Below are 24312 nucleotides of genomic sequence, written 5' to 3'. Positions count from 1 at the left end.
AACTGTATCAGAGCAATGGTGATCATGAGTTGGTGATGAGAATGTTAGTTTGAGAGTTGATGAAGATGCTAGTCAAGGGGCTAGTGGGGTTATGATGGTGATGATAGTAGTGGTGAGGGTGAGTGGATGAAGATAACATTTAATGATAATAGTGGTGGGGTTAAATTACGTTGCGATGACGTGGAAGCCACGTCAACATTTAATGACACAATTTGTGCCACGTCTAACTTTTGTACGCCTTTAACGGCGATTAACGACATAGTGATCAAATTGTTATAAATTGATAACGTTAGCGACCAAATTAACAATTGAAACATCAGTTACCAAAACGTATACTTAAATAAACATAATGATTATTTTTGTAGTTTACCCAATTTTCAAAGTTACAATTTGTGTTTTAAATTTTTAAAAGAAATTATTAGATTTCTTACTATCCAAAAAAACAACATTTTAATTTTTAATTTCTAAAATATACTAATATTTTATTTATAATATATTAAATTATATATATTTATAAATTTTAAACATTTTATAAAAATAATTTTTAAATGATCACATCATCATTGTCTGTCATAAAATGTCATTTGTCTTACATTTAATGATGTTAAAAAAATACTAAAATAATGAAGGAAAAAATAATTTAGATACTAAATTGTGAGAAAATATCAAAGTCAAAGTCAAAGTCAAAGTCAAAATACATACTTCATCCTTTTTAAGAAAATGGAGGCAGCTGCTTATAAGAAAAATGTGAGAGAGGTAAAAGTAGTGTTGAAAACAGTGCAGTGGATGGAGCCTAGTAAATTTGTGCATGAAATTATCTTCGACCATAAAAACATGTAAGGAACGACGTGGGCACTCTCATTGCCCATCACCACCCCTCGCACCACATCCACATCTCCTTCCTTTTATAAGCACAAATCTGAAATCTGAACCATTAATCTAAAAACAAAAGGAATATTAGGTTTTGAAACCAAATATATACTTTTCTCCCCATCACAAACATATCTCAGAAATTTTAATCAATGGCTCAAACAATGCTGGTAATGTCAAGTACCAGCGTTTCAACCAGCCATGTTGTGAACTTGAAGAGAGACCACACTTTACTCCATTTTCAAGCTCAAGGGTTAAAGCCTAAACCCTCCTCTCATTTCTTATTCAATCCACACTCTAACACTGTTGCTGCTTCATCATCTAAAGCTTTCACCACTTTTGCACTCTTCAAACCAAAGACCAAAGCAGCTCCTAAGAAGGTAATTTCTTTTATATTTTCTTCTTGGGGGGGGAGGGGGGTTATTTTATAATGAGTGTTTTAAGTTGAACTTGAACTTTAATTTATACTCAATTTTTGTACTTTCTAAGGCTGCACCTAAACCAAAGCCAAAGGTTGAAGATGGAATCTTTGGCACCTCTGGAGGGATTGGTTTTACCAAGCAAAATGAGCTCTTTGTTGGACGTGTTGCCATGATTGGCTTTGCTGTAAGTAATTTCCTTTTTCAAGCAACCAATATTGGTTAATTAGCACTTAAACTGGTCTAAGTTTTATGTATTTTCTTGTTAATTACCTGGGTTAATTACCAATGTTGCTTGTAGCAAGCACAAGAACATAGGGGTTATGGTGTGCTGTTATAAACTATGCAGGCATCCTTATTAGGTGAAGCAATAACAGGGAAAGGAATTCTAGCACAGTTGAACTTGGAAACAGGAATTCCAATTTATGAAGCTGAACCCCTTCTTCTCTTCTTCATTCTTTTCACCCTCCTCGGAGCAATCGGAGCTTTGGGCGACCGAGGTAAGTTTGTCGACGAGCCTCCTACAGGCATTGAAGGGGCAGTAATCCCTCCTGGGAAGGGCATCAGGGGCGCATTGGGTCTCAAGGAAGGAGGTATTTTATACATTGTACAATGAATCACACGTTGGCACTTTATAAAAAAAGATTAAAATAAGGTAATTAAAAGTGGTTTTTGGCTTGTGTTCATTAGGTCCATTGTTTGGATTCACAAAGGCAAATGAGCTGTTTGTGGGAAGATTGGCTCAGCTGGGGATTGCCTTCTCATTAATAGGAGAAATTATAACAGGGAAAGGAGCACTAGCACAGTTAAACATTGAGACAGGGATTCCTATTAGCGACATTGAACCCCTTGTTTTGTTCAACGTTGCCTTCTTCTTCTTTGCTGCTATAAATCCTGGGACTGGTAAATTTGTTACAGATGAAGCGGAAGAAGACTAGATTTTCCCAAGCAATTTGTAATTAAAGTCTCGTACTTTTCTCTCCCTTTTTTTCTCATGTCCCTTCGTTGGCATCAATGGATTACATTGCGTTTTAATTTGTTAATTTAATCCACACGTGCCCAGTTGTTAATAAAAGATTTTCATTTATATCAATTTATATGTCTGAACTTTAATGCTTGGAGTCGGCAGCTCCCCTAGGTTTCCCATCTGAGATCCTTGGGGAAGAGGATCAAGTTGGCCATTGTGAACAGCTCGATGCACTATCTCTATTCAACTCTTTGAGCGAAATACGGCAAAAGAAAAGAAAATTCATGGACCAACCCCATCGCCTCCACTCCATAGTAATTACGAGATCACCCTAAGGATGCTTTCGGTATGCATGCTTAGAAAAATGTTGCATACTTTGATTAGACTAGACATTCAATTGGGGGTTTGCAATTTTGGAGTTCCTTTACATTTGCAAACATGATCGTGGATACAATTTCTTTGGTGGCCATGGTCTTCCATGACTTTTGAAGCAATATTTCACTATTTATGATAGCCTAGATGATGTCTTTATAGACGGTTGATGGTTCAATAATTAAGGAAGCTTATTTTCACGAAAGGCATTTGAATTAGGAGAGTCAAAATTTTCTTTTGGTTGAAGTTGAAATTAAAATTTGAGTTGAAATTCTTGACCTCGATAAAGGATTTAAGCTTATATATGATGGAATAAATAATTTGACGAGTGTTAGTCAAAAGTTTCATTTTAAGGTTTAAAGAATACATAGAAGTCGATCAGTTAAAATGAAAGCAAGGACTTTGACACGTGGAATTTCGGGTTTAGGATATAGGATAATATATTATTAAACAATTAATTATTTTAATATTATTACAATTTGATTATACTATTGTGAATAAATTGTCTAAGTTTTTATTTGTAAAATATAACCAAATAGTAATTAATGTGATTTTAATAAAAGTTTTTAAATTTGTTAATAATTTTATCCGATGCTTATATGTGATGGAATAAATATATTAAAATAAATTAAAGAAAATAAAAATAAATGGAGGGTCACCTCAATATCTATGGCTCTACGTACTTCATTTGTACTTTTTCACAAATTGAGGGCACAAAGTCTATAGGAAATTAACACTCAATAGATTTAGGGTGTTCAAACTGAATTAATTGATTGAGTTAATTTAATTTAGTTAATTGGTCGGTGATCGAATTTAGTTTGGTTGGAGATCAGTTAATGTTTTGTTGGAATTTTAGTTATCGGTTAATTTGATTTGAAACTGGGTAATTAACTAAATTAACCGAATTAATTAAATTTAATAATTAATATTATGTGTTAATTTCAAAATTTATGTATTGTTTTTAATTTTGTAGTATTTCAAGACATAAAATTTTGGTTAATTCGGTTAAATTTCAAGACAAAATCATATATTTCGTTAATCTCAATGTATTTTTTTATATGTTTTGTACTTGTTTAAACTAAAAGATAAAAACATATAAATTTCGATTAATCTAGTTAACCGACGAATTAACGAAATATTTCGGTTCAGTTAATTTATTTTGAAAAATTTTTAATTGATTAACTGTTAAAGGATAATACAGTTCAATTAATTTAATTAATGTTAGTTCAATCGATTAATAATCAAACCGACCGTTTAAATACACTTAACGCAACACTTATGTATAGTGTTGTAAAAAGCCATATTTTGAGAAATAATCCAAAAGAGCTTCGAAAAATAGTTATTGAATAAAATATCTTTCTGAATATCTATAAATCTTGAATTTAAAATTTATTCATATCACACTTTTAATCATATTATCATAATATTTTATATTATTTGAAAGATTAAAATAATATTTTGTACAAAATCAATAGAAATATGACTTTATGTAAAAAGACAACTTAGATTTTCAATAACTTTATTAAAAGATTTCAGTAAATAAAATTTAATATAAATCATCAAATACATTAAAATTAGTATAGTGTTCCTTATATTATACCCTATATTATATTTTGAATCTCTTTATTTAAAATGAATAAAATAATCCATATACAATCAAGTAAGGAGTAAAATAGTTCTTTCGCTAATTTTGTGTAAAAACAAATTAAGTCATTGATTTTCGTATTTTTATTCAATTTGACCCGTCGCTTATATTTGAAATAAATTGACCTTTAACCTTTTATTATTGACATGATAATATTTTGTCTTATTTGTCACATTGATAAATAATTTAAAATTATTAAAAATTTAAAACATATATAAAAATATATTTATTAAAATTTTAAATATATATATTTTAAAATTCAAAAGAACTTTAAAACTTTTAAAAATTCAAAAAGGTTTTGAAATAAATGAAAAACATTTTTACATAATTTATAAAATTAATTACACCAAACATCTCCAAACTAAAATTAATTCTTAAAACTTTAAACATTCAAATTTAATCTTTAAACTAAAATATTGTTCCAATTAAGTGCTTCCATAAGTATAATAGTAAGCTTTGGCATTAAATATTTAAAATATTTATTACTCCATACATATTTAAAATGAACTACGTTTGATTCAAGCTAGATTTTAACGTTGAAAGCCACGACTAAATTGATAAAAGAACCTAATTTTTAATTTAAAATTTAATTAAAACATTTCAAAATTTAAAAGTAATTAAAATTATCTCTATGAAAATAAAAATATATTAAAATTTAACAAAGAAATATTGGGTATAATTAACTCTATAAATTATAAAAAAATCTTTCTGAAGAGTTTTTCATAACTTTTTTTAATTTTAATTTTTAAAATATAAAATTTATTTTTCATTTTGAAAAATTTAAAATTTGAAAACTTTAACTCTTTTTAAAATTATTTTAATAGATTTTCCTCATAATTTGGGAATTATAATTTTATTATTTATAGATTTTTATAAATTTTAAAATTATTTATTAATATATAATATATAATAAAAATATGAATTGAGAATGAGAGGAAAATTCAGAAATAGTAGAACTTACATGAACCGCCCAAAAGCCACAATTGCAATTTCCACATATTTTAATAAAAAAGCAATGCTAGCGAATATAGATACGACGTCATCAATAAGAAAACCACAGCTAAAAGCCAAAACCCTCAAAACGAGATTGTTGAACTGTTAATTCCATTTATTTTCCTAACTAAAAGCCCTGAAAATTGAGCCGTTAACGCCACCCCCGACTCAGGCGGACAATTTTTTTCCTTCCTAACCCACCTCAGCACTTATTTACTAAAAACTTGGGTCTTTCTTTAGCACCGTCATCCTCGTCAGAGTTGTTGATTTGTGAGAAGAAGAAGGAATAATGGAAAATTCGGTTTTTATGAATCATATTCAACACCTCAACGGGAATCTCCTTTATTCCTTTTCTCCTGCTTCTCTAGGACATGTAACTTACAGGTTTCTGGGTATCCCGGTTCCTTCTTTCTTTTTTCTGTTCTTTTTTAATTCCATGTTTTAAGATTTTGAAGTTTCATTTCTGGGTTTTGTTTGTCACGAGATTATTGATTTTGGGGTTTTTTTTTTAAATGATGGTAATTGGTTGCGTTGACTATGCCTAATTGTGTTAAATAAAGTTTCTGTTTTTGCTCTCTTTTTTTTGTCTCCATTGATTGTAAACCAGGGGACTGGTTTAGTTTAATAAAGTGTTCATTATTAACTGCTGATTGGAGTACAAAGCTGAATTTTGAATGAGCTTTTGATGAGAAGAAAATCTTTTTGAGAATTAAATTAAGCATATACAAACATTACAATCTTCCAGAGATTCTGTTAATACATGGAAAAGCTTAGTAAAACATTAAGCATATATGTGTCCAAAACATACTTATGTGTCACTCACATCCGACTCCGAATAACCTTAATTTATTTATATTACAGGTTTATTAGGGTGCTAGTGGAATGAACTGGTTATTTATGGTAACCTTAATTTATTTTGCATTTATGGTAACTTTACCGCAAGTTCTCTGGCTTTCTTCATAGCTGGTACTTCATAGGCATAGCAATGAAACATCTGAAGATTCAATTTTTATGGTTTGTTGAGTTATAACCTGATCTCCTTAGCTTTGATAGCAACTGAGATATGGGCTGTTTGACTTAGATTATCAAAGCCAGGTTATGAACTCATCTGGGAATTTTGTTTTTAATTTACTTCTATTTGGCTAGCTGATCAAAAGCCTTTTAGGATTTTTCCTATTAGTTTAGCTCATGAAATTGGAATTTACAAATTCTTAAAGAGTAGTTGACATTGAGAATTATAGTCCTAGTAATTTTTAATTCTATTTTTTTTCATGAAATTGCAATTAGTACTTAGAAAGAGTCGGTTAGCAGAAAAGCTCCTTAGATGCTTCCATCATTTCAAATTATGATGCCTTCGTCGAACACTCGTTGAAATTCTAGTCTCCCTCTCTAAAGCAACATAAGGATAACTAATGTATGTACAGAACTGCCAAGTCTCTTTAGTTTCAGACACTGCATAATAGTTTTCTTAGCATTACATTTTTTGAAGATATAAAATGGTCGAAACAATTCTTTCTTGCAGCTGTGGCTCTTGTGGGTATGAGCTAAACCTGAGTTCTTCTAGTCGAAACACCACAACAATTGGCTCCAAATATGGAAAGTCTATAAAGCGAGGGATTATATCATTCTTCAGTATAGATGAGAGCAGATTTACACAAGTTGATGAGTTCCAATGTGTTCCTTACTTTTCAAGGCATTCTTGGGGCTTGTTCCGCCATAGAACCAAACTTCTTTGCCGCAAGTGTGGCAACCACATTGGAAATGCTTATGATGAAAAAACTTCAGGCTACCCTCTTGTATTAGACAAATCCAATTCATCCCCTTGTAATGAAGTTTCTAGCCATAGAAAATATGATGTTAGAATCCGTGCCCTACAACCCTCGTCAGCTCAAGAACTTGGTACTCCGCATTTTATGTGATCATATCGTTTATGGTCTTCCACGTGCATTATACTGAGAGTTACCTTGTGTGGTTGTTGTTTATAGCTTGTTTTGAGTCATTCTTTGATGTTTTTCATGGTAACTCGTGTACATAAATTCTGAAGGGAAAGAAATTTGGAGTGTTTGTTGAAAGAGTTGAGCAAACTATTGCGACTACCCAAACTTAAATGTAATCATAGTCATGTAATATCTTTTTGAAATGAAAGTATTTTTTGGGACATTGAATTGAATCTTGGAATTACTTTAGTATTTTGGCTATGTTAAACCATGTGATGGATATAGAGCAGATCTTGAAGCACACACAAATTATCAAATCTTCCTTTCTCTTCTCACTTTTTTCTTTTTTCAGAAAGAAAGGCCTGTTGAAACACGATTTGGTCATTGGAGACAGCTTCACAGGGAAGTCTGTTTTTCTTTAAATAAAAAAAGGTTAAAATATGATATTAGTCCTCGTACTTATCCATAATTTGAGATTTAGTCCCTATACTTTAAAGTTAAAAACTCAATCCTCTTGCTTTTTCAATTTAAAAATTCTAGCCCAGTTATTATCTGATGCTTAAGTCAACGAGGGACTCGAGGAAATTTAGAGAGGGAGGACCAAAGTAATAGCTAGATGGGGAAGAAGATGAGGATAGATATCTAAGATTATATCTTACTTAGATGTTGACTTAGGGCTAAACAGTGCATGGAAATGGCTAGTTCTCATTGTCCTGTGTCATCTAATTTCGTAGGGCAACGTGCAAACTTGCGGGATCGTGGCAGTGTCAATCTTTTCTTTGCCATGCATGATAGTCGGGGAGTGAAAACTATGGATAGTTCGCTGGCAATTGGGCTTTGTCCTTGGCAATGTCTTTGGGCCTCAAGGGTCCTATTTACCATAGGTTGGTATAGGCAGATTATAAAGTGGGTTCTTTGTGTATTTTCTAAAGGATCATAAGCCAATCTTTAATATCTAAAAATAATTATCCATAAGAAAAATAAAGAAGTCAAGCTTGAAATGAAAAAAAGTGTGTTAAAGAAAAAAGCAAAGTTTTGAAAGGTGCATTTGTCTAAAGCTTTTAACGCCCTTCATACATAATTTATGAAAATTTTGGATAGGAGTTATGAGGTGTGACAGAACAAGGTGCCTCTTCTAAAGTTTTGTTTGACTTGAGAAAAGCTAGCAAAAGAAAAGCCAAGCCAAGCCTAGCCTAGCCCTCCCTTTGGCTTCTTGAAACCAAACAAACTAAAGCTGCAGCCCTTTTACTGGTTCACACCATGTTCTTTGTTTTAAGGTCACCTCCAAATGAAAATGTTAATTCATTGGTGATTGAAATGAGTAAAAATGGAAGTTGAAACTTGGACTAAAATGTTAACCTTAATGTATACTGTATTAAATAGCCACTATAGTTTTCCAATTCAATATTGACTGAAAATATCTAGTGAAACCCATGATTCTTTCATCATCTTCTTTGATAATGGCGGAGAAGAATGTGGGGCGGTGGGGTTAAGATTTATGTCTTGTCATTTTCGACTACTCCATTTTAGCCTTTTCTCAATAGTACCATTGTGGTCCTGACTGCACTGGTCCCTTTGCTGGTGAGAGTCACAATTTGGGACAAATTATAGTGAAGGGTCTTTCTGAACAAACAAAGGGGCCTGCTTGGCCACTTTGCACCAACTTAATGGCTGGCATGTGGGGGCAGAAATCTCCATGAACAACTATGAAAATTTTCAAGTCCAAGAAACATGTTAGGGGCATTAGAAGATTTGATGACTCTACACAAAATAACTCATGAGATTTGAAGAAGAAAATAAATGTTAAAACATGCCTTTGAACTTGAAATCTTGTATTATCAAGAACTTTTATCACTACTTGAGCAAATGATTATTTGGCATTCAACTATTAATTCTTAGTTGACTTAATTGAATTGATAGATTTGTTTGTTTTTTAAATTTATGTTTAATTAATTTAAACACTTATTTAATGTATAAAATTAAGTAATAATTAAAAAATTATTTTTGCTTAATGTTAATATCTTGAATATATATAGTTAAGTTAACATATATCATAAATTTCAATTTCCATAGGTAATGTAATACATAAACATTAATTTAGTATAATTATATACTAAAAATTTTAATTTTAATTTAATTACACAAATAAAATTTTATTTAATTTACACAATTTTAAAAAATAAAAACAACTATTATTTTCATGTTAAATAAATATAATTATTCCATATGCAAACATAAAATAGTATTACGTGGATAATAGTGTCAAAATTCCTGAAACATAAAATGGTATTATATGGATAACAATGTCGATAATTCTTAAAATTTGAATTAAATTAAAATTTATATATGTAATTGCACAAAATTAAGGTTCATATATCACATTGCACAATAAATCGAAATTTATGTGTAGTTTTGATATTTATCTCTATATTTAATATAAAACAATGAAATTAAAAGTGTAAACCTAATTAATTACAAATAAAAATAAATATATATAAAATCAATTTTTTTTATATAATTCCTCAGAAGGAACGATATTCTCTCCCACAAAGACAACAATAAGACAAGTTTTAGCATTATATTTTGGGGGGCATGTTGATGTTTGGCCCTTGTGAAATTATGCTGCAATGTTACTCACTTTAGGCACATGATATGGGGACTTCAAAATATACAAATATTTCTTCTTTTTTTTTTGTATTAGGAATGTGGCTCATTGTAAACAAATAATCCTTTTACAGCTGGTTCAGTTTATCAGAAAAAGGAAAAAGAGTATAATAGAAGCAGCAGCCAAAGAACTTTAAACCAAAGCATGTTAGGGTGATAAAGCATATTTTGACTCTTACCATCTCAATTATATGAGAGCCCCAACACACACGCACAAATTGGCATGGAGGAAGATGAAAAGCAAAGCCTTAGGTGTCCCTTTCTATACAAAAGATGTCTTTATTCTTTGGTCCACTTTGTCAGACTCCTTATCCACCACCCCTTCCTTCTCATCACTTTCACTCCTTCTACCTTGCTGGATCTCTTCCACCTCATGAGCTGGAATAAGTGGCCAATCCGCTTTCGCCATCTAAGCGAAGCTCGTGGTTTGGCATGCTCTATCACACTCTTATTGGTATCCTTAATGGGGTTCCATGACATACTGCAATGCTCAAGAGAGACCTTTGAAACTGTGCCTTTGTCCCATGAACCAACACCATTCTCTTCAAACTTAATTGAGATAAAGGAATCTACAAAAGAAACAAGGGTTTCAAAGGAAGATTAGTAAAAGTACTAAAAGAAAAGCAAATGATAAAGTAACTACTTTTATGGTAAAGTGTATGCAGTATAGTACATCCACCAAATTTTGTAGCTAGTTAGCTGTATACTAACAGTGAGTGCAAAACTAAAGCAATGTACAAAGCATAGCCTGAAAATAGGGGAAAATAATATAAAAGGAAAGCCATCTTTACTAAAATTTTATATGGTCAGAACATGAATAAAATCATAGGATTTATTGTTAATGGCATTCATTGTTTCCAAACTGATATATTTTTCAATTATTATAAAACTTTTTCCATGATTTTTCCCATGTAAAACACACATACAATGCTAAACACATTTTTATGTTGGGAAGCTGCTTACTTTGAAACATTGGAAAAAGGATACCTACAGCAAGCAGAAGGAAATAGGAAAAAAAAATCTATTTTCCAGTTTTACCATATTTTGACCACACTTTTGTCACTACCCAAACTATAATTTTAAACATAAAGAGTAAAGACACACATGCATGCATGTGATGCATGTCTTTCTAATATTATGTTTTGATTTAAGTTCTGTTTTTTTCCTTTTTGTTGATGGGAATTCAAGAACAAAAAGGATACTGTCATTGCTTGAACAATCTGAACCAAGTACTTAAGAAAAAAGGAGGAGCAGAGGGGGAGAAATTAAAAGAGTATTACCTTCTTGACTGGTTGAAGCATCATGAGCATCAGAATTTTCAGATTTGCAATGCTTGAACTCAAGACGATTGAGAAGTGAGCCTAAAGCAAAGATCTTGGGGAGGTTAATGGGAGGTTTCTTTAGTGAAACACCATGAATTAATCTATGGCTACTTTTGCAGGTGGATGATGAAGAGCGTTGGGCTTGCTTTGAAGCTAAGAAAAGAAGCCTCTCATTTAAGCACAGAGGGCAAACCCCAATAACAACTTCTTTAGGATGGAAATAGCAGCATGAATTGTCTTCCCTATACCCCTTCATCATGCTATGGGGCTCCTACTGTAAAAGAAGGGAGCAATTAGAGGAGGGAATATGAAAATTCTTTTTTAACACAGAATGAAAGAGTTGAGTTGGTGTGTGATAGCTTATATTGTGGGGGAAGTTAAGTAAAGATTATCATGAGATTGGTCCCACCAACATATCGATTTGGACAATATAATAGGTAGGGGGTAGGCAGACAGGGTTTTTGGATAGCTATCCATCAGCTAAGTTAGGGGCATTGATCTACTCTCAAGCACACCTAATTTGTTTTTGGAAAGGAATATATGTTTTAACTTTGTAAAGAAATCTATGGTAAAGAGAATAAGTGGAATAATATTTATTGAGAAAAGGCAAAAGAAAATATTAGAGTAGATCCTGTAATGCAGTGTAGCGACGGACGGTGGTTTGCAAGGTGGAGCAAAATTGTGTGACTGAGAATAAATCTCACCATTAAATACGAGTAATGAAGAATATTGTAAGTTGCATAAGGTATAAATGTTTTATTTTAATAAAAGTTTTAAGTTACTGGTGCTGGTGAATAGTGAATAGGCTTCTAAAAGAATAAGAGAGAAATACTCAATGTTACACGAAAAAATTTAAAGAAAATCTCTTAACTACCTTTTAATTTAACTCATCAAATCAAGCTCTCTAAAACATTCTAAAAGTGAAAGAAAACTCAATAATCTTATTATGTTCCGAGGTTATTTTCACTTCTTCTATTTTGGTGAAGTACTGTAATGTGAAACATCTTCCGTAAAAAATTTCTTGGAATGCAACCTATTTTTAAAGAAAAGTTATTTTTAAATGAGAGTTGTTCCTGAATAAAGATTATTCTGACATGTTCTAAATGTGAGTTTCTCAACAAAGTTATTTTTAGTAGAGATTATTATGAACAAGAGTTGTTTTATGTTGATATTTTTCTTGAAAATGCTTGTTCCGAATAAGGGTTGTTCTTATAAAACACAATTGTTTTAAATAAAAGTTGTTTTGAACTATGGTTGCTCTGAATATAACTATTCTTAAAACGCGGTTCTTCTAAATAAGAGTTGTTTCAAATATTAATTGTTCTCAAACGAAAGCTACGTTGTATGACAACTATTCTAAACTGAATCCATGTTCTAAACATAATTGTTCCGAACGTAACTATTCTTAAACAACGGTTGTTTTGAATAACAATTATTCTAAATAAGAACTGTAATTGTTCTTCGAGAAGAGATGTTAAATGAAGCAACACTACTAATTGCTCCTAGTTAACTTTGTTATTAACCTTGGAAGTCTAATTTCCTAAAACCTAATTTTATTTATCTTTGAAAAGAGATAAATGTGTTTCCCATTTTGTATCCTCTTGCATGAAAACTTCTATATTTCATGCATGTATGTTTTTTTTTCATGCATATAATTAAGTGTATGTGAAAACATGTTGCTTTTCTCCTTAGAAAATTTAGAATTTCTCCTTAAAATTTTCAAGAATAACATGGTAGAGCTTAAGTTAGAAAAAGCATGCTGCTCTAAAAAATGAGAAGAACATAATATTACTTCTTTTTTAAAAGAAAAAATCAAGAACAATATGCCGGGAAATTTATTATTAAAAGCTTAATTTTTTTAAAATTTATCGAAATGGGCTCGGTATTTTATTATTTACCGGAATGGGCCATTTTCCCCTAAATCGCGTCCACGTCAGCGCGATATCAGGGGACGTGTCAGCAAATTGCGTCCACGCCAGCGCGGTTTGCTGACGTGGCAGAAAATCGCGTCCACATAATCGTGATTTGTGTCCACGTCAGCAAAGCACACTGACGCGGACGCGATTTGCTGACGTGTAGCGCGCTCCTGGGGACGCGATTTGCCCCGCGCGTGAACAGTGCAACGGTCATTTTTTTGACCGTTGCCCCCCCAATGGTCCAAAAAAAATTATAAATACCCCCTACCCCTTTTTTTTCACAAACTAATCCTCTCTCAAATTTCCTCTCAATTTCCTCTAAATTTCCTCTCAATTTGCTCTCAAATCCGTTCCAAATTTCTCTCAAATCCATATTTAATCTCAATTTGCTCTCAAGTTCCTCTTAAATTTCTCTTAAATCCTTATTTTTAAATAATTTTAAAAAAAAGTTTTTTTAAATTTTTTTTTAAACCGTAAAAATTTGTACGATTTCAGCAATGGCCGGAGAATTGACTCGTCTTGATAAGCAGCACATATCGGTGGAACAAATGAAAATGGTAAGAGTTAAATTTAATTTTTAAATATTATTTAAGAATTTTTTATTTATGAATTTTTAGATAATTATTAATTTATTATTTGTTATAAAAGTCTGTAGATCGGATATTGGAATGCAATATCCGGAATATGCATGCTCCTCCATCACCGTTTGTAGAGAACTACCTGCGGGAAGCGGGTTTTTGGCACGTGGCGACGGTAGGCCGGGGATGCAAGGTGGACCTGAAACTAATCAGTGCGTTGATCGAGAGGTGGAGACCCGAGATGCACACATTCCATCTTCCATGTGGAGAGTGCACTCTCACTTTCGAAGATGTCAGTCTGTAATTGAGATTGTCGGTGGACGGGTACCCAGTCACCGGGTCTGCCCAATCTAGCGATTGGGGAGCGGTGTGCTACAAGCTTTTGGGCGTTATTCCGGAGAAAATGGACGGAGGTAAGATCGAGATGGGCTGGTTACGAGACACAATCCCAGATTTGGATGAAGATTCAACCGAAATAGAAAGAATCTGATATGCTCGGACATACATTCTTCAGTTAATTGGAGGTTATCTGATGCCGGACTCTTCACAGAACCGCGTATATCTAAGATGGTTGCTGAAACTCGTTGATTTTAGAGCAGCTGGTGAATTGAGTTAGGGGTCTGCCGTCTTGGCAACGTTATATCGGGAGATGTGCGGGGCGACACGACCGAAGAAAGTAAAAATCGGAGGTTGCCTGTCACTACTGCAGTCATGGGCACGGTTTCGCTTTCCATTTCTACGTCCTCGAGTGGACCACCCATATACATTCCCACTCATAATGAGGTAAATTTTATATTAGCTTTTACAATTATTATGTAGATTTTTAAAAATAAAAGTATGCTAAAAATTTATTTAATTAGGTGGAACCATCCGGCAAGTCATGCTCGATTACCTACCTCTCTTGAAGATATACGACTTCTATTAGACCAACAGTCGGAAGCACATGTAAGTATTACATAAAATTGATATTTCCATCATTCGCTAGTCGATTGGTACTTAGTATTTAGTATTTAGTATTATGTATATAACTAATATTTCTATCATGTTCATATAGTTTCAATGGACACCATACGAGGATCCGCAATTGGCGATAATTAGGATGAGTTCTTACAAAATCCAAATGCTTGGCACGCAAAAGTCGCGTTGATCAACTACGCGACCATGGAGATGCACCAGTCAGACAGGGTGTTACGGCAATTTGGATGTAGACAACCGATTCCCGTGGAACTTGAAGTGTTTGACGATCACCACAAAATCAATATTCGACAATTGAATACAGATTGGTCGAGATTCTGGTCCGAGTAGATCCAAATGTGGGAAGATCGGTATGATTATATACCTACTAAGGAACCGATCATCGTTCTGGAGTTAGCATGCGTGCCGGAATACATGCCATGGTTTAGGATTCATGGCAAGCCATAGTTACTATCGCCAGAGGAGAGGCAGCAGCAATTACGTGTCCAAAGGGAAAGACGCGGGCTTTTAAATCCAAGACGATAGGACGACGACGTTGGCCCCTCAACGAGGCCCAGACATTCACCCGACCCATCATCAGCGGCCATTCAATCACCAGGCCCAACGATAGCACCGACACAGTCACCCGACCCAGCAGTTCAACCGATGATACCCACGCAACCGCCTTTTCAAATGATGCCAAGTGTGTTTCCTAGCCCTTTTATGTATCCTAACCCTTATATGTTTCCTTTTTCGAGTCCTATGACAGGTTGGAGCCAATGGCCCGGTTTAGCTTCGTTTCCTGTTACGCCGATTGGACCGCCGATGTATAGGCCAGAGACGCACAAGGGATCGCTAAAGGGGCCGTCAAGGAGCTCTTCTTTTTACCAATCCCTACCGCCGTATGGTTTTCAAAAACTGTCGCTGTTGGTGATATAAAGACCTCTACATTCACTATTCTATCAAGATGGCTCATCGTCCCAACTTCGACAACCAGATGCCCTACCGGAAGAACCAAAATCCCCACTAGAGGAACCACAACCGCCGCCGGAAGCTGGACAAAGGAGGAATCCAGTGCGTAACCGTCGACGGCCGCTATGTGGCATTGAATCTGGCGGGCACAAACATTGATTTTTGAATTTAAATTTATTTGTACAAATATTTTAAATATTTTGATATTATTTGATGTAATAAAATAGAAATTTGTTTGAGTTATTACTTTAAAACCCTAAACTAATTTATTAAAAATTTATAAATTTATAATTTATAATTAAATGCATAATTTAATTGACAAACCTTTAACCTTTAACCTAAAAACCCTAACCCTAACCATAAACTTAAAAACACTAAATCCTTAACTTGAAAACCCTAAACCCTTAACTTAAAAACCCTAACACTTAACTTAAAAACCCTAAACCTTAAAACTTTAAAACCCTAAACCCTTAACTTAAAGCCCTAAACTCTTAATTTAAAAACCCTAAACCCTTAAATTTAAAACCCTAAAACCTTAAATTCATAAATTAAAAACCCTAACCCTTAACATAAAAACCCTAAACCTTTAAATTAAAAATTCTAAAACCCTAAAATCATAAACCTTTAAATTAAAACCTTAACACTTAACTTAAAAACCATAAACCCTTAACTTAAAAATCGTGAACCCTTAAATTAAAAACCATAAACCCTAAAACCCTAAGCCTTTAACTTAAAAACCCTAAACCCTTAACTTAAAAACCCTAACCCTTAACTTTAAAACCTTAAACCCTTAACTTAAAAAATGTAGCCCTTAAATTAAAAGCCCTAACCCTTAACTTTAAAACCATAAACCCTTAACTTAAAAATTATAACCCTTAAATTAAAAGCCCTAACCCTTAACTTTAAAACCCTAAACCCTTAACTTAAAAACTGTAAACCGTTAAATTAAAAACCCTAAAACCTTAAATCATTAACTTAAAACTATAACCCTTAAATTAAAAACACTAATCCTTAACTTTAAAACCCTAAACCCTTAACTTAAAAGCAGAACCCTTAAATTAAAAGACATAACTTTTAACTTTAAAACCCTAAACCCTTAACTTAAAAACTATAAACCCTTAAATTAAAAACCTAAAACACTAAACCCTTATCTTAAAAACCATAAACCTATAACTTTAAAACCCTAACCTTAACTTTAAAACCATATACCCTTAACTTAAAAACCATAACCCTTAAATTAAATACCCTAAACCCTTAACTTTAAAACCGTAACCCTTAAATAAAACCCCTAACACTTAATTTAAAAACCCTAACCCTTAATTTAAATATAATTTGATAATTTTACTAATCATTAAGACAATTATCGTTAATAATTTTACATTCACATAATGTTAGATTTGGAAAAATGTTTTGGTGGTACTAACAATTAATAATTTGATATAATTTGATAATTTTACTAACAATTAATACAATTATCAATTAATAATTGAAAAAATATAATTTTTTTACAATTACATTCAACTATTACGATTAGGGCATGATTGACTTGTATGGCCTAGATTCTTACACCATCCGCACAACTTCTGTTGACTGGCTGTTTCTCGGATATCCATATTGTTACGCATTCTAGTCGAGCAAGGTCGACCCTTTAGTTTGTGACGTAATTCTCTATTCGATAACAACTTAAAAGGGGCAAGAGATACGGGCAGCCACTTACGTTCATCTGAGATCGGTGGGAAAACGTGTCTCCAAACGTTGTACATGTTTTCTAATTTGTACACTTCGTCCACATAGCTTATCGGATTCAGACGGAGATTCTAACAAGCTACAATAACATGAGCGCATGGATAACGAAGTACATCAAACATCCCACAGTCGCAAGTCCTATTTCGCAAGTGTACACGATATTGCCCGCCAACAACACCTTGGTGCGGTCTGTCAAACTTTGTCACGCGAAACCATAAGTTGTCTCGATCGTGACACACTGTGTGCATGGTGTTTGCCCGTGCCTTGGCCTTGTTAATTTCTTGAACTACCTTACTGCATCATACATGGCCTCCCTACATCTGGCCTGCATAACTTGCTACTCGCTTTGGAAATAGTGCCGCCAAACGAAAATATGTCTTTCGCACAACCGATGTTATCGGTAGATGACGCATTCATTTAAGAACATAATTTATGCATTCAGCCAAGTTTAACGTCATATGGCTATATCGTAGGCCACCGTCGTATGCTTGTGCCCACTGTTCGAAACGTATGTTACAAAGGTAGTCTACCCCTTCTCCGTTAATTGAACGTAAAATTGCCAACATCTCGTGGAAACGGTCTTTATTTATTTCATACCCTGCCAATATAAGTTCATAGCGAATATTACATACCACTTCTTCATTTACAACTAATTCAAATTGACAAACGAAAGAACACAGATAGAGACTAAATACCCATGTTGATTACTTGTCTTCGTTCGCTCTTAGATGGATATTGCCTGTAGTAGTTGGAAGCAACGTGCCTTAGGCAATATCGATGGTGTGTGGGCTACCATAAGCTTCCCTGTCGATCAAATGCAGCTAGTATGTAACACCCCTTACCCGAGACCATCACCGGAATCTAGTACGAGATGTTATCCAATTTAACTTACCAATTCGGAGCATAAAAAAAATTGCTTTTAAAATTAAATTTACTGTTCACAACAAAACTGTCTACCTGCGTGACTTTCACTAATTTAATTATAACTCGAGTTACAGAACTCAAAATTTAAATCCGTAAATTTTCCCTGAAACTAGACTCATATTACTACTTACCATAAAATTTTCAGAATTTTTGAGTTGGCCAATTAGTACAGTTTATTCATTAAAGTATCCCCTGTTTCACAGCTCGACAGATCTGACCTCTCGGCACTAAAATCAATTATCTCTTTGTACAGAATACATATAAGGTTATCGTTTTTTCTTTTGAAAATAGACTCACTAAGAAATCTACACATATAAATTATGACCCATAATTATTTCTGTACAATTTATAATGATTTTCTAAAGTCAGAACAGGGACTTCAAAACCATTCTGACCCTGTCTCACTAAAATTCAAATATCTCAAAATACAGAATTCCTTTTCCTACATCGTTTCTTTCATATAAAAATAGACTTGATAAGATTTAATTCCATATATAATTCACTCTCTAATTCCATTTCTACTATTTATGGTGAATTTTACATTCACGTCACTGCTGCTGTCAAAGAAACTGCTTCTTTGAATTAGTTACCATTTACACATACATAATACCAAAACATAATCTTTACTAACCATTTCAATAGCTAATCTTAGTCATATCATTTGAACATGCTCAAAATGATTAAGACTCTATACATGCCATAGTTCAAACATTTTGAAAAGCACATAATACCGAGATGGCTATGATAGTGTGATACGAGCTCCGACGGTCCACTATTCGATCAAGTTCAAATCACTATAAAACAAAGGAAAGAAAGAGATGTGTAAGCTATAAATAGCTTAGTAAGTTACATGTAAACAATAATTACTCATTTAATAATTAACACTTTTAACATATAACTAATCAAAACATTTCTTAGCAGTTTCAATCACTTACACATGCACAATCTTACCAATTCACTTGCATATACATTTTCACACTTAACATTTCATATTCACTTTAATTCATTATTAATCCCGTTGAACAGTTGGAATATACACGGATACGTAGAGATTTAGCACATAAGTGCCACACTGATATGTAGCCAAAGCTACCACTGATATGTAGCCGAAGCTACCATGAAATGTAGCCGGCTACCATCGATCAATAACACTGGAAATGTCCACGGGCTGCTCACACAAGTCGTCAGTGTATCGCAACACATGCTAGATCACCCAGACCGGGACTCACTGTAACAACTGTAACAACTTGTAACACTGGTCTCTAGTGACATGTCACTTGTATCCAATTCTATTCCTAAGTTCAACCGGAATTTACACTTAACACTTTATTACTTGAATAATTCATGAACAATTTTCCTTCCACATTCAATATTAATTCACATATCAAATATAATTCACAATTTATACAAATATAACTATTATTTACATATAACTTACCTCGGATGCAAAACGACTATTTTTTGTAATTTAGTCGATAACTTTCTTTTCCCGATCACTTCCACTATTTCTTCTTTCTTGATCTATATTAACACAATTTAATACATTTTATCAACATTTCATTCAAATACAATTCATACACAACATTTTGGCAAATTTACATTTTTCCCGAAACTTTTCAAAATTCCACTTTTGTCCCTAAGCTCGTAAAAATAAAATTCACTAAATTTTTAAATTTCAAACTTCACTAAATCATATTTCATGCTCATAACAGCCCTCAATTTCACAAAATCACAACTTTATGCACACTTTACCATCTTTCACAATTTAGCCCTTTTTCAACATTTTCATCAAAATTCATCTAGTAAAACTTGTAATTAACACTTCAAACATTCATTATCTAACATCACTAATCAATTTACAATTATATCATGAATGGGTAAATTTTCAAACTTTAATTTCATTTAAATTAAATAGTAGAAACATGAAATTCAAGCTTCAATAAGCATAAAAATACGAAAATAATTAAAAACGGGGCAAGAAATCACTTACGATTGAGCTTAGAAAAATCAAGAACCTTAGCTATGGTAACATGAAACTTTCGGCAGCAAGCTTCTGATTTTGAAGAAGATGGACACTTATTTTCTCTTTATTTTGTCTTTTATTCAATTTGGACAAAAATGCCCTTGACCCATTACTTAGATATTTTTCTAGAAATACCCTTTTGTGTCCATAACACTAATTTATGGTCTAATTGCCACATAAACACTTCCAATTTCATGCAATAATTCAATTAAGTCATTTAATCACTAATTAGACACACTTTGCATTTTTCTCGATTTAGTCCTAAAAATTCAATTAGGCACTAAATCATTAAAATTTCCTATCCATATTTTCACACAATATTTCAATCAATCAGTAACTAATAAAAATTTATAAAATTAAACTATTTCACTTCGGATTTGTGGTTACGAAACCACTATTCCGATTAGGCCCTATTTCGAGCTATCACAAGTATACCGGCGCCCCGATCTGAAATAACACAGATATCAGGTTAGGGGCACACATGTCTCATTAACCTAGAGAGAAAGAAATTCTAGACATCAGACGACTCCCTCGGTGTTATTGCAAATGCAATTAGAAGAATTCTCTCACTGCCATCTTGTGTCACTGCAAGCAATAGCCGATGAGTATACCTACCAAATATAAAAGTACCGTCAATTTGTACCAATGGCTTGCAGTATGAAAATGCATCTCGACATTGCTTAAAGGTCCAAAACAGGCGTTTGAACACTCGACATCCACGTAGCAATCGGCCGTTGTAGTACGCATGTTCCGTTTTAAGGTCTGTGATGGCACCTGGGACGTATCTCTCTAGCACTTGACACCACTGTCATATTTCATTATATGAGGCATCCCACCCACTATGCATCTTCTCCAACGTCTTTTTCTTAGCTATCCAAGCCTTGCGGTAAGACGGCGTGTACTCCATTTGGCTATAGATATTGGCAATTAACACCGGCACTGAAGTCCTCAGATCTGCTTTTACCGTGGGCAGTATCAAGCTAGCTAACATAGCTGAATCCATCTTGGGATGATCTTGTGAAACACCTATAAACGGAGTACATTAAATAGTGCAACATTACATAATACAAGTATTATTCAGAAACCGTCAATACTGTACCTGCAGCACATGTATGTGGACATTTGTACTTTTTAATCTCCCACAACCCTGTCCTTTTCCTTAACGAGGCATAGATTTTCCATGAACATATGTCGTCTTGCACCGCACGCTTCGCCTCAAACTTATTAGATTTGGATTTAACGACGTGGTAGTTAACACCGTTTTTGATGCTATATTGTTTCAAAGCACCAATAAAACTATCCTTGTTGGTAAACTGATTACCAACTTCAAATTCACCCGAATCTAGCCCTGAACTTATACGATCACGCAACCGGTGTGGTAGATTTAGATACTCTAACGTATCATCTACAGACAGATCGACATTATGTATGTGGGCTGGAGGTGAGTATGCTCTGAATATTAGATTTTCTTCTTCATCTGAACTCCTTTCAGCATCTTTAGGTTCTGTTGGAATAGGCTTCGGTTCAGAAAATAAGCCAACTTCTATACCATCAGGCCCGAGCTCTCGAGGTGGATCCACATCGGAGTCATCTTCTAACCTACAATCATCCGCAGCGTACGAGGTCCCCTCACCGATTGACGTCGTAGGGAGTACATCAACCCTTCTTCTGGGCATTTCATAACGTCCCCAATTGGATGTAGATTACCAACCACTAGAACTTGATGTCGTTCCCCAGTACGTATTTCCAGCATCAAACATCGAACCACAGGCGTACATGTCCCATCCACCGACAGAGTGTCTTACGGGGGATTGCATTCAACACCGCTACCAAACATAGGTTGTTCCGTGTTTTGTAACCCGCTAACCGAATGTCGGTCAGGGGTCGTGTATACATCTCGAACACCGGTCGTAATTATATCATTTGGCGATGTAAATTGTACATATAACTCAATATAAGGTGCTCCACTAGCAAGATGAGTCTGCACCATTGCCTCCAAGCTACGAGCACATTTTATGTCGAACGAGTCATATGTTACCGGATCAACAGAAGAACAAAATCGATACGTAATAGTCAGAACTTTCATTGGCTTCATATCGAAAATTTTACGCCTAATTCTTTTACGAAGGTCTGTCAAATCTATGCTCTGGTTAAAAACCAATCGTACCGTATTCTCTGAAAAAAAAACACCATTCTAGGTGTGGCAAACCTCACCATTGTAGTAAATAACAGCATAAATACGTTCATATTTGAAACTCTAACCTTCTTAGCCTCTATAAATTGTTTCTGCTATAACTTATGCATTCTGAGAACATTTTTTGCCTCATTTATAGCCTCAGCCCAAATATGCTACTGTAGCAAAAGCGCGTCCACGTGGGCGCGATTTCATAAATTCTTCTCATATAGCATCCTGCTAGAAGCGATTTTATACTATTTGCTCAGAAACATCTCAAAATTATTTTTCCAGGACCTACTGTAGCAAAAGCGCGTCCATGAGGGCGCGATTTTACAAATTCTTCTCAAATAGCATCCTGCTTGCAGCATTGTTTTATACTATTTGCTCAGAAACGTCAACTCGAAATTATTTTTTCAAGACCTACTGTAGCAAAAGCGCGTCCATGTGGGTGCAATTTCACAAACTCTTCTCATAAAGCATCCTGCTTGAAGCGGTTTTTTAAACTATTTGCTCAGAAATGTCAACTCGAAATTATTTCTTCCAGGACTAACTGTAGCAAAAGCGCGTCCACGAGGGCGCGATGTCACAAATTCTTCTCATAAAGCATCCTTCTTGAAGCGGTTTTTTAAACTATTTGCTCAAAAATGTCAACTCGAAATTATTTCTTCCAGGACCAATTGTAGCAAAAGCGAGTCCACGAGGGCGCGATTTCACAAATTCTTCTCATAAAGCATCCTGCTTGAAGTGTTTTTTAAACTATTTGCTCAGAAACGTCAACTCAAAATTATTTTTCCAGGACCTACTGTAGCAAAAGCGCGTACACGTGGGCGCGACTTCAAAAATCCTTCTGATAAATCATCCTGCTTTGATTTAATCTTAAAAACCCATAAACACGAAACGTAATCCAATTTTGAATAAATTTTATTTAATTTAATTACGAAACCCTAAACCCTAATCCCTTATTTGTTTACTTTTTCCCTAAAACCCCTAAAAATCTTAAAAACCCTAAAAATCCTAACCTGAGAAACACAGCGAAATCGCGTCCACATGGGCGCACTACGTGGCAGCAAATCGCGTCCATGTCAGCGCGCTTTGCTAACGTGGACATAAAGCACGCTGACGTGGATGCGATTTGCTGACACGTCCCCTGAAATCGCACTGACGTGGACGCGATTTAGGGGAAAATGGCCCATTCCGGTAAATAATAAAATAACGGGCCCATTTCGGTAAATTTAAAAAAAAATTGGTTGTTTTTGGTATTTTGCCCCAATATGCCATTGTTTTTCCTTAAAAAATGAAAAGAGTATACAATTGCTTTTAAAAAATAAACATAAAATAATATACTTTTATGTTTCTTTAAAATTGAGAATTTCTCTTCTCTGAAAAAAAAAAGTTGGGTATAGCAATTTTTCTTTCCAAATATTTGAAAATAGCATGCTATTATTTTTTCTTTAAAATAGTGAAAAGAGAATGTTGTTGCATTTCACAAAAATCAGAAAAGAACAAGTCATTATTTTTCCCTAAATATTTAGGAACAAGATATTTGTAACACCTTACATTCGGCCCGAACATAAAATATGAATGTGTGATGTCATATTACATTGCTAAAGCAACTCAAGCTACTATAACACAAATACATTCAATTCGATCATCAAATAATTCATATGCATGCATTTGTACACTTATTGATTTCATTTCATCAATTTACGAGGTTATACGAATTAATTTTAGAGTTAAGACTCAAATCAAAACTCAAATATTAAATTTTAAATTTATGTCTCGAGACAGGAGTCTTCATGTCTCAAGACAAGTCATAAATTATTTTGGGATTTTT

At 33.7% G+C, this 24312-nt stretch overlaps 3 protein-coding genes across 6 annotated transcripts; 2 read left to right on the top strand and 1 right to left on the bottom strand.

Annotated features, from left to right (window-relative positions):
* Nucleotides 1-930: 930 nt before the first annotated feature.
* LOC105786161 (photosystem II 22 kDa protein, chloroplastic) lies at nucleotides 931-2382 on the top strand. The gene is made up of 4 exons (XM_012612485.2): nucleotides 931-1250; nucleotides 1360-1476; nucleotides 1639-1882; nucleotides 1980-2382. Exons 1-4 carry the CDS (start codon nucleotides 1023-1025, stop codon nucleotides 2225-2227), a joined length of 837 nt encoding a protein of 278 aa, XP_012467939.1. The 5' UTR covers nucleotides 931-1022; the 3' UTR covers nucleotides 2228-2382.
* Nucleotides 2383-5284: 2902 nt separating this feature from the next.
* Nucleotides 5285-7426, top strand: LOC105786160 (uncharacterized protein At4g08330, chloroplastic). 3 transcript variants are annotated; one of them, XR_008198684.1, is made up of 2 exons: nucleotides 5285-6680; nucleotides 6789-6934. XR_008198684.1 is itself a non-coding variant. In XM_052634752.1 (2 exons), exon 2 carries the CDS (start codon nucleotides 6763-6765, stop codon nucleotides 7183-7185), a length of 423 nt encoding a protein of 140 aa, XP_052490712.1. In that variant the 5' UTR covers nucleotides 5311-5650; nucleotides 6554-6762; the 3' UTR covers nucleotides 7186-7426. The 3 variants fall into 3 exon arrangements, 2 of the variants coding, with proteins under 2 accessions (XP_052490712.1, XP_012467938.1); XM_052634752.1 differs by having other exon boundaries at nucleotides 5311-5650; nucleotides 6554-7426; XM_012612484.2 differs by having other exon boundaries at nucleotides 5312-5650; nucleotides 6789-7426.
* A 1124-nt stretch (nucleotides 7427-8550) lies between these two features.
* LOC105786159 (uncharacterized) lies at nucleotides 8551-11697 on the bottom strand. Of its 2 annotated transcripts, XR_008198680.1 has the most exons (3): nucleotides 11148-11697; nucleotides 10047-10436; nucleotides 8551-8907 (listed from the first exon to the last, which is right to left on the bottom strand). XR_008198680.1 is itself a non-coding variant. In XM_012612482.2 (2 exons), the coding sequence occupies exons 1-2, from the start codon at nucleotides 11446-11448 to the stop codon at nucleotides 10147-10149; spliced, it is 591 nt and encodes a 196-aa protein (XP_012467936.1). In that variant the 5' UTR covers nucleotides 11449-11696; the 3' UTR covers nucleotides 9871-10146. The 2 variants fall into 2 exon arrangements, 1 of the variants encoding a protein (XP_012467936.1); XM_012612482.2 differs by lacking the exon at nucleotides 8551-8907 and having other exon boundaries at nucleotides 9871-10436; nucleotides 11148-11696.
* Between the last annotated feature and the right edge of the window lie 12615 nt (nucleotides 11698-24312).

The sequence above is a fragment of the Gossypium raimondii genome, chromosome 1, assembly GCF_025698545.1.
Source record: "Gossypium raimondii isolate GPD5lz chromosome 1, ASM2569854v1, whole genome shotgun sequence".
Classification (NCBI taxonomy): Eukaryota; Viridiplantae; Streptophyta; class Magnoliopsida; order Malvales; family Malvaceae; genus Gossypium; species Gossypium raimondii.
The sequence above is the reverse complement of the archived record's forward strand: the minus strand, read 5'-3'. Positions and strand labels throughout refer to the sequence as shown.